This window comes from Paroedura picta, chromosome 6 (genome assembly GCF_049243985.1).
Source record: "Paroedura picta isolate Pp20150507F chromosome 6, Ppicta_v3.0, whole genome shotgun sequence".
NCBI lineage: Eukaryota > Metazoa > Chordata > Lepidosauria > Squamata > Gekkonidae > Paroedura > Paroedura picta.
In genome coordinates, this window is record NC_135374.1 from 104,451,092 (window position 1) to 104,462,195 (window position 11,104).

Here is an 11,104-nt window from a genome sequence, read left to right on the forward strand (position 1 = left end):
TTTTAAAATATCATGATTGGTGTGCAGGATCAAATTAGATAATCACAAAGAGAAAAACATGCAATTTTGCAAAGAAGGGTAGGAAATTAGCATTACTATGCTGCTGCACTAGGGCGCTGGCAAAAATACCCGTCACATTTTTCAATTTAGTGGCACATTAAAAAGCTTTTCAGAGCTTATGAGAAAGGATTCCTCGGCCATACAAATTACTGTCCTGTGCAAAGTATGGTGGAGTTGTAGCCAACTTTGCACAGGTACATTCACACACACATGTTGTCAGTGGTCTCCTCTTGCAATGCCAATGTCAGGTTCTACCATGCATTCTGTACAGTCAACATAATCCACCAGATTATGAGTACACGTGACTCCTATTTTTCAGAGTGCCTGACAACACAGCACAGAATGCCCTAGTGCTCTGGAATATGTAAAATTGGGACTTTGCATCTGCTTGTCAGATTCAAAAAAAAGATCTTGCCAATTTCAATATTGGGTCCCGTCCCCCCCCCCCCCGTTGCCTACATTCCTTTCTGTTCCCTTTCATTCAACAAACTCACACTAAAACGCATGGAAGGCGCTTGCTGGACACTTCTGCAGAACTGCAATAGGGCAACTGTGTACATTTAAATAAAAACAAAACCCTTCGGACCCCATTCCTCACACATTGCAAGTGACATTCCACCCCAATTTGGAAAAATGTTACTTTTGATTGTAGCTGTAGAATAAATACATTGGAAGAAAAAGAATGCTGTGTAAGGCGGACACAGAATCTGAAGTCAAGATTAGTGGCTTACTGCACTGATGATATGCAATACGATGTGTGCGCATAATGGGCCAGAATGAAGGACAGCTGTGCAAGGTTTAGAACAATATGGCATCCTGTACTTTCTCAATGTCCAGGAACACAAAGTTCACAGTTAATGTGGGGGAGAGACATTTTGCCTGCAACCTTTCCCATGGCTTCACACAGTTATCCCTGAGAGTTTCTTTTTTATTTCAACGATAGGATTACTGCTGTGCTTAGAGTTCTGATTGGTGACACATTATGATAAGGCACTTTTATTTACACAGTTCCAACTTTAGTATTATGCTCTAATCCCCCCTCCAAAGTTCGGGGTTTCTTTTTTTATGTTTGCTGTTCCAAAACCTCCAGATAATCAGGTTCAGCATGCAAGTTGGCTTTGAGCTCAAAATATTCATTTTTAGTCTGTTCTAACAAAACCTTCCTGGGCCTAGAGTACATGAGCGTCTCCATCAGTTTGAGCTCTTCATGAGCTCCCGGGTAACGTACTTCCATATCGGGGTGGAGCTGGGCAATGTTTTTCCGTAGGTATTCTGTTATCCCAAGTTGCTGAAATTCTCTTTCCTTTTCAAGAATGTTCCTGTACAAAGTGCTCGCGTCCTGGAAAGAAAGGAACTCAGGCGATTGGTCCGTAGCTTTGTATTTGACATTTGACCCCGTCAGGGGGGAGGAGTGCTCCCTTTCTAAGAGCCCCCTGCGGAGGTGTTTAGAATTGTTCATGTCCTTCTCGTTCCTCTCTTCCTTGTGATGATCCACACATTTGGGGCTAAAGGATGGACTTCGATAAACTTGAACCATGGGGCTGATCATACGCTGTTCATACAACGTTGTGGCTGGGCGCTCACTGGTGTGGTGGGTTGTCTTGTGGCCATACATGCTGTACTGAAGCTGCACAGGACTGCTGTCCCTCATCTGCTCATCAGCTTGCTTCTTTTTGTGCCTTCTCCGCCGGTGTAAAACGAGAACAATAATACCTGCTGCACAAAAGATGACGGTGATCAACACCACAAAGAGCCCCAGGATTAAAACCGAGAGAGGGACAGCGTCCGTTAGCGATCTCAGAAGTGTGCCTGCTGTGTTGGTGGTGGTTGATGCTGTTGTAACAACAATGAAACTAGCATGAGTCGGGAGGGCTGGGCTGTTTAATAAATCCGGACACAAGTCATCACTGCTCAGCAATCGAAGTTCCTTTTTCACAAGATGCCTCGGAGACATGCAGAAAATTTCCCCCGTCATTGTATTTCTATTCAGCTTTTGTATCCACTGCTGCAACCCGACCAAGTTACAAGTGCAATCCCATGGGTTGTCTTCCAGCTCAATTTGTACCAGGAGATCCAGATCGTCCAAGACATTCCCTATGGGCAAATGTGCAAATTGGTTGGTTTTCAGATTGAGCCTGGTTAGAGGAACTCCAGAAAAAATATGGGGTGGCAAAGTCTGAAGAAGATTATTGTTTAAACAGAGGACCTTCAGTTTAGGCATTGGATTAAAGGTCCCTGCTGCAATCTCCTTGATAGTATTGTATTCAAGATACAAATACTCCAGTCGCTGGAGGCCCAAAAATAAATTGCGATTGAGCTTCGTGAGACGATTGCCGTTGAGATATAATTTTTGCAGTTTAGTGAGATTGAGAAAGGAGCCTTCTTCTAGGATTTCAAGACGGTTGTTTCCCAAGTGAAGAATTTCCAGACTCCCGTACTCCACCAGGTCTGATTTTTGTATGGTCTGGATAATGTTCTCTAACAGGATAAGTTTTTTTGGATTTGGAGGAGGAGGTCCTAAATCGGACACACTTTCAATGTTCTGTTCTTGACATTGCATTAAGATCCCTGCGAGGATGTGGCTGGTACACTGACAGGGGACCGGGCAATAGATCCCAGGAAGCAGAGTGGCTGGTTTTGTGACTGGAAGGATTATGCTGGATTCCTTGGTGGGAGCTTTAAGAATAGGTATTACCTTGGTTGAGAAGTGACTATCACTAACTGAGGTGGTAACCACCAAGGGCAATGACCCTGAAGGAGAGTCAAGGTCATTTGTTGGGTGTGTGGGGCAAAGCGATTCCTTTTTTAATCTGCTCAAAATGTTACCTTTCAAAATGGGAGGGCTGTGGCATACAACATCACCTATGATGGACTGGGGGGGCATGTTTTCTAACCAAACCTTCAACTCGAGCAGGTCGCAATTGCAGACCCACTTGTTGTCTTCCAACTGGAGATCCAGGATTCTGCCAATATGTTCTAAGAAACCAACGTAGGGCAAGGTCTGCAGCTGGTTCCCCCGCAGATCCAGGTGAGTTAATGGCACAAAGCGGAATATATTGGGAGGAAGAAACTCAATGGCATTATCATTTAAAATGAGCACCTTAAGCCGGTTGAGCTTGCTGAAGGCACTCGGTTCAATGATGGTAATGAAATTGTTGTCCGCTTGCAGGAATTCCAAGTTCTCCAGCCCATGAAATGTGTCCTCTTTCAGTATCTCTATAGAGTTGTGATTGATGTGAAGTTGCTTAAGGTGGCTGAGCCCATTAAATGCTCCAGGTTCAATGTCTACAATGTTATTAAATCCAAGGTGGAGTGAAAGAGCATTACTAAAGCTGGAGAAGTCATTCATGTGTAACATGGTCAAGCCATTGTTCAGAAGACTAAGGAGGAAAGGCCGGGATGGTGGAATGTGTACTTGAGATAACTCCTTGATGCCTCTTTCTTCACAGTTTATTATAAAGACGCCATCCTTTTCCTCACATGAACACAGCATCTCACAAGAGCCAATGGCTGAAGGGAAAACCAGTTCGGAATGCAATAGATCACAGGCAATTTCCGTCAAGCAGAACACAACGATCCAGAGCTTCATGGTCATCCAGCAGCTTCTGAAAAATACAATTAAAAAAAAAGAAGTTACCATCTCAGGGTTGAGACTACAAAACCGTATGTTTCCATAGCCAAACTAGTCACTGAAGAACAACTCCTAACTCAGGGGTGGTCAAACTGTGGCCCTCCAAATGTCCATGGACTACAATTCCCACAAGCCCCTGCCAGCAAATGGGAATTGTAGTCCATGGACATCTGGAGGACCACAGTTTGTCCACCCCTGTCCTAAGTGCTATGCTATATCATTCTGTATGGCAGAAATGGGCTGTATAGAGCATCCAGTTTCCAGAAGAAGGATGTCTAGCTCATGAGAGTCAAGGTGCTCTGGGGCATCCCTGTGTTGTTTCCATGCTGGGTAGCCATTCTCTTCTCCTACAATGGAAAGCTTCCCCCCCCCCCAAGTCTCACATGTTAAACAAGTGATAAAAGGACCTGTATCCTTCCCAAATGCTATTGTAGCCTTCCCTTAAAGAGTGTGTGACTGTCCTAGCTGCAGGAGATTAAAGATTATGTTGCCCAAGAAACTGGCCATTTTTTTTGTTCTTTGGAACCCTAGGGAATTCTTTGGCTTGCTTTCTTTTTTCATAAAGTAAAAGCTTTCATATGAAGAGTCTAAGAGGAGAGAGACTGCAGCATGGACTACATAAACCTGATCTGCATTTTTCTCAGTGCCAGAAACATATGGAAGAAAGTTCCAAGAACATATGTGGAAGACTACAGTACCAAAGAACATCAAAGAGAATGCTTTTTCGGTAATTAAACAGTTTAACTTTTTCTTTTAATAATAGCAGTTGAGTAGGGAAGTCATATTAGTAGGATACAGAATAAATTGGGGGGGGGGGGGAAACAGACCAGACAAAAAATGTTTCTGTAGCCGTTGGGCTGAGGATAAAGATCCTTGCACAATCCATGAAGATAATTTCAGTACAATACCAAGACTGAAGTGCAATGCTCCAGCCAGAATTCTTTTAGGTAGGTAAGGTTGTTGGCTCTGGGTTGGGAAATACCTGTAGACTTTGGGAGTGGAGCCAGGAGTGGGTGGGGTTTGGGGCAAGGATGGACCTCAGTGTTGTATAATGCTTTGGAGTCCACCCTCCAAAGCAGCCATTTTCTCCAGGGGAGCTGATCCCTTTAATCTGGAGATGACCTCCATTTCGAGGGAATTCCTAGCATGGGGACTGGCATGCCTACTTATGCTGTTACTTCTTAGTGGAGATTCACAACAAAACAACTATTGAAAATACATTCCTCTGGGCTTAGCTGCTGTTCCATTGTGCTACTGATGAGGCTAGAAATGTCCCACCTGACATGACCTTTCAGAACATGGGATCTATTGCAGTGTGTCCTAGTCATGTTCAAAACACAGACTGTTCAGGAAGAGACCAGTCATGTGAAACCCCTCTGGGTCTGCATTGATCAGTCCAGTTTTGAGGAGTAACATTGCTGATGTAAGACAGAGATGTTCTGTGAACTCCTCCCATGTGATCATTGATGTCTGAAATTTCTGGAACAGCACGAGGAGGACACACGTTGCAGTAGCAGTGGTGCTCAGGAAGCCACATTGGACAGGTTGCCACAAGAAAGGAGCAACTGGCAACAAACATGTCCTGCTGCAAGATAGCACTTGGGTGAAGAACTAACTCTTTGCACCCATTCCTGTGAAGGATGCCAGCCTCCAGGTGGGATCTGGGAATCTCTCGTATTTACAGCTCATTTCCAGACATCTAAAGAGGTCAGTTCCCCCTGGAAAAATAAATGCATTGGAGGAAGAACTCTGTGGGACTGTAACACACTGAGATCCCTGGCCTTCCCAGGCTCCACTCCCCAAATCTCCAGGATTTCCCAACATGGAGTTTGCAAACCTACTCCCTATACGCCCACCAGTGGCTGGGGGGGAACTAGCAACTCAAAGTTTTGGTACAGTATGCTGCTCGGCTGACTACTGAACATGGGAAGAGTTTTTGCTCAGTTGGGCTGAGGATATGGATCCTTGCACAATCCATGAAGATAATTTCAGGAGGATAGCAAGATTCAAGTGCAGTGAGATTTTCAAGACCGACAAGATTTCCAGAGCATCTCTGGAAATCTTGTAGGTCTTTAAGGTCCTACTGCATTTGAATCTTGTTCTTGTATCATCCAGTCCCCCGAACATTTAAACTCATTTGCAAATATTCCGAAAATGCCTGATACTTGGCCCATCTTGGACATCTATCTCCTCACTACTTACACCATCACATCTTATTTAATCAATGTCTTTTCCAATGGTTTGTATGTGTATAAATGGTAGGCATATACCCACACCAGTAACAATGGAAAGACGGTAATGCCAGGTAAATAAAAAAACTTGGTAGGCACTTTATAGGTTATCAGTTCCAGGCACTTTATAGGTTACAGCGTTCCCTCCACTCCCAGACAAATACAGCATCAAGCTATAAGAGTTTTATGACTAATATATTGTCAATATGATTAAAAACATGCATTCTCGTTAAAGCAACCTGGGTTGAGCAATGCGATCTGGGGAGCAGCAAGTCCTATGAGACTCTCCAATTAGCAGCTATACTCAATTATTTATCTAAAGCAAGTCTTTTACACAGCTTTAATTATGGTTAAAAAATCTTCGCTTATGGGTGTCTGTTATGTCACGGCTGAGTGTTTCCCTCTGTTTCTCATGGAGTCACTCTCTGTTTGCAATTTATTAACAAAGTCAACTTGCTCCACAGTTTCTAAAGAAGAATCCCTCCACCGTGGAGGAAGAGGATTCAAAACATATTTCATGGAAGTACATGTTTTCCTTTTCATGTCACCCCTTTCTTATAGGGCTACAACACTGCACTCTGAAGTCAACGGATCGATTCCTTTGGAAGCGTTTAAAGGACTGCAGCCTTTGCTAGCTCTGCTGGATCGGAAATAGTTTGACATACGCATCCAACCAAAAAGGTGCAAGCTTAATTTTTTTTTGTTGTTCTTCCTCAAAACATCTGTGCACGACTTCAGAATTAGGACCATGTGTGCAGCATGGTTTTGTTTGGCTTGCCTTCATGCCTCTCAGCGACTCAGGCCACTCAATCAGGAGATTTTGCAAGCCATCCTCCCGGAATTTGCGGTCACAAGTACCCCGATAAAGCAAAGAATATGGCTGTTCTGCAAAACATGAGTCTATATATAGCTAGGCTACAGCCCTGGCACACTTAACTGGGTATACGCTGGGTTGAGTTCATTGCCTTACTCCCAAGTAAGCATGCATAGGATGAAGCTATGACTCTGTAGTCTGTAGGTGGTAACTCTGATCTTAGCAGAAAACCTGCTGTCCACCAAGGTGGTCAAGCTTAGGTTCCTAGAATTTGGACATCAAGCAATGGCCAACACTGCTTTAAAACCAGGCACCTTGGCTTACTTGTCATTGAAATGGGTGTGCAAGTCTGAAGGTAACCCTCCATGCAGAGCTGAATATACATACAACTGTTGGAATGCATGATAGGCTCATTAAGGGGGTGAGGGGGCAATTCAAGAACCGCACTGACATGGTTACCATCCCTAGCTGATTATCTTAATTAGCCTATCTTTTTACAGCAGACTTCTGGGCAAGAACTAGCATGCAGATCTATGATTTCAAGGCATTTAGATGGTGGTGGAAATACCTGCCCTTAAAGCAGAATTTGTTTTACTTTTAACGCCTAAGACTTTATTTAGCAGAACCCAAGGTGTGTGTGTTGGGGGGGGGGGGCGAAACTGCAGTGTATGGAGAAAGGACTGGATCGTCGATCCCAATTTTGTCTTTCCTTAATGGCTCGTCTCGTATGCAAACACGGCATTTCTCGGTTCCTAGTTATGTTGTCCTTGGGCACAATTATGGGGAATTAAATCAACACGCACCGGTTTAAAGTGCACCCTTGCACCAGAGGACGTGTTTGCCATCTAGAAGAGGGGGGAGCCTTAGCAGAGCGAGAGGAAGGTGCGTTTGTCGGAAAGGTGAAAGCCTAGCCCCTTTCTCGTTCCCCAATGGGAAAGTTGAAAAAGCATCTGCAGCCAACTGGAAAGCACTTTTCCTTTTAAGCCCTGTCGCACTTTTGCAGGATGCACTGCAATGAGCCAGCCTCTCTTTCTCCCTTTCTCTGCAGAAGGATGCTGGAAGCTCCGACACCATCTCACAAGACCAGAATCCACCTTCTTTTAGATTTCCTCTTCCTAATCCCTATTCGTGTTCCCATCCCATCCTCCAAAGGCCGCTAGAAACACCGCTGTCACTGCCACTAGAAACACCACAGATGCTCAGGGAACATTGACCCCCCACTAAAAAAAAACCCTAAAACATATATCCTCCTAAGCATGGCTCTGTGGCACTAATCTCATATCACAGACACCATTACCTTGACAATACTCTAAAGCAGAGGTAGTCAAACCTCCAGATGTCCATGGACTACAATTCCCATGAGCCCCTGCCAGCAAATGCTGGCAGGGGCTCATGGGAATTGTAGTCCATGGACATCTGGAGGGCCGCAGTTTGACTACCCCTGCTCTAAAGGGCCCCTAGGAGATTCTAATTCCCTGAACACCACCAGTTGCTCCCTTGTTATAAGGGGCTGTGATATGATGCTTCTCTTGTCTTCCCTGACTTCCCATTCCTTGAATCAAGTTAGGAAACGGGGGAAATAGTTCCCTTTTGAGCCTTCCGATGGGAGGGGGAGGGAATGATGTGAAGGAAAAGTCAATGCCACTTCTGCACATGTTGGACAATGCCCTTCCAAGTGCAGTATCGTAGATTTCCCTGTTTTGCACGGGGGGAGGGCGGGGACCCTGATGCAAAACTGCACTGAAAGCGCAGTCTCCAAGGAGCGCATTATCCAAAAGTGGATAGCTCTTCCAAAAAAGTAGCAACCAACGAGCCGCCTGGAGGCGAAGAAGAAGAAGAAAAGTTTCTTTGCCTCGGGTTGGCAACAATCACCTCTGGTTTTAACAACCACACGCACACACACTCACTCTCTTGCCCAACCCAAGAGCCTTCTGGTTTCCTTTCCAAGTTTACAGCACTGGGGAGAGCCAGCGGCCGCCTCCCGCGAAGGAAGGCGGCGGGCGAAGCCTCCTCCGGTCAGACTTCAAAGGCAAAACTGGACAACAACAAAAAATGCACCAGCTCCCCCCACCCCCCACCGCCGCGCCGGCTTTCAAGTCCCAGGTGCCATTCCCACGAGCCTTCCCCCCCGCTCCCGTTGGCCAGCGCTTCATGGCCCAGCTCACTGCCATCTGCAGGATCGAAGCCCGTCCGGGGAGAAACCCCATTCAACCCTTTCCAACCCCCTAAGGGAGGGAGGGAGGGGGGGATAAAACACCCACCCACCCAAATTGCAAAAAAAGGGGGGGCAGACCCCGTGGGTGCGAAAGGGGGCTCGAACCGGCGGCGAAGTTCTCCGCAGGGGCCGCTTACCTGGACAGCCGCGCCACCCCCACGGACGCGAGCGGCGATGCCCCCTTCGCCGGCAGCTGCTGCTCCCTGCAGGACAAGCCCGTCCCTTGTTCGGCGCCCGCCCGCCCGCTCGCTCGCCGCGGTTCCTTTCCTCCGTCGCTCTGCCCAGTTACCAAGGCGGCCTGGCGAAGGAGCGCGGCCCCATGGAGCCCCTTGCGGTGCGGCGCTGGCGGGGAGCCGGGTCAGCGCGACGGGTCCGGGCGAGCGGCGTGCAGCGACCCCATCCTGCGCCCGGGCGGCGGTCCCCCGCTCGCCTCAATTAACATTCACGGCAGACGCCGCCGCCGCTGCCGCTGCCCGGCTGACTTTCGGCGGGGCCGTTAACCATTTGCGAGCTCGGCGGGACTCCAAACTCTTCGGCTGCCCGACCGGGCGGGGGGTTGGCCGGGCAAGAGGGCTCTCTCGCCGCCCTTCAGCCTCGCCCGCCCGCCCGCTATGGGTCCCCGGCGCTGGTTGTTTGCAGGCGGCGAGGCAGGGAGCAAAGGCGAGCCTCCTTGGCTTGGGACAGCCTCTGGCAGCCCTTCCGCGGCCGCGCGCTTTAATCGGGGCCCCGTGCCGTTTCGCGCGAGACGCGGCTCCACCTTAGCCGGGCTCGGCCCCGCCTCCTGCTCCTGCCGCAAATTAGATCACCTCCTCCTTTGAGGAGAAGAAGAAGAAATGAAATAAATAAATAATAATTAAAAAAAAGAAAGAAAGAAAAAATCCCTGGCACGAAACCGAACGAGCACCTGAAGCCGCTGCAAGTTACGTTCGGTTCGGTGGCTCAGCCCTGCCAGGGATGGCAATAGCAGTCAGGACGGCGAGGAGGGGGTGTGCGAGTGTAATAATTTCGATTCTAGACCCTGCCCGCTGCATTCGTCTGGTCTTTCTCCCTTGGAGAGGCAGTTTTCCTTTCAGTTGGGCTCCCAACGATGGCCCGAGCATCCCGCATCCCGCATCCCGGGTTTTTAGCCAGGTTGCGGTTCTCTTTCTTTAACCCTCTCCCGCATCCCCCAAATCAAAACACAGATCTTGATCCCTGCCTGGAAGAAATTTGCCTGTCAAAAGACCGAAAGCCTGGCTCAGAGTGGGAAGGGGGCTCTGCCACACTGCCCTCTATCAGGGATAGTCAAACTGCGTCCCCTCCAGATGTCCATGGACTACAATTCCCATGAGCCCCTGCCACGTGGCAGGGGCTCATGGGAATTGTAGTCCATGGACATCTGGAGGGGACGCAGTTTGACTACCCCTGCCTGGTGGTTTAACTAGGAGGACGTGTGCGTTCGTTTGTGTGTGTGTGTGCATGCGCGTTCTTGCATGTGGTGGAATGCCTCCACAGTGGTGCGGCAAAGGGACATGGGTGTTCTCCAGCAATTCCTTGGCATGCTGCGCTAAACGGAATCTCATCTTGAGATTCTAATTGACTGCTTTCCAAACGTTTGCATCATATGCTTGCTTTAATGCATGAAGGGGAGGAGGGGGGGTGGGCAGAATTCTCAGTGCCATTTTTTTTTTTTTTGTAAAGGCTGAACAATAACCGGCTCTTTAATTTCCCTTACAGTTATCTTCTCCGATTTTGCATGCGTCGTCCTCTCGATCGGTCTGAACTCTTCTGGAAGAATTCTTGTTTCTTGCGGGGGGGGGGGAAGGGGGGAGCACGTCGAGGCTAATAGATGCCCTCCTTGCTGGAGAACCCCGGGTACGTACCGTAGAGTGACAAGATAAGGCAGACTGCCCCCCCGGGGAAAGAGGGAGATATAGATTAGATGAAATATATGCAGCAGTGCAGTGGATTCGAGCGACACCAAAGCTGGAGCTTATCCTTGCCGTGAATGAAAGATAGGGGCACTAAGGCAAGGCTGCTGTTGAGCGATAGAGGACTAGATGTGCCTGCAGACAGTTCAGTTCCTGTCCTGGCATCTCCGGTGAAAAAAAGAAGAGCCTTTTTCTGCCCAAGACCCTGGGGAGTTTACTGCTAGTCAGAGTCGGCAATTCCAA

At 47.9% G+C, this 11,104-nt stretch overlaps 1 protein-coding gene across 1 annotated transcript; it reads right to left on the reverse strand.

Annotated features, from left to right (window-relative positions):
- Positions 1-503: 503 nt before the first annotated feature.
- SLITRK6 (SLIT and NTRK like family member 6) lies at positions 504-10,192 on the reverse strand. The gene is made up of 2 exons (XM_077343876.1): positions 9,089-10,192; positions 504-3,665 (listed from the first exon to the last, which is right to left on the reverse strand). Exon 2 carries the CDS (start codon positions 3,653-3,655, stop codon positions 1,124-1,126), a length of 2,532 nt encoding a protein of 843 aa, XP_077199991.1. The 5' UTR covers positions 3,656-3,665; positions 9,089-10,192; the 3' UTR covers positions 504-1,123.
- Between the last annotated feature and the right edge of the window lie 912 nt (positions 10,193-11,104).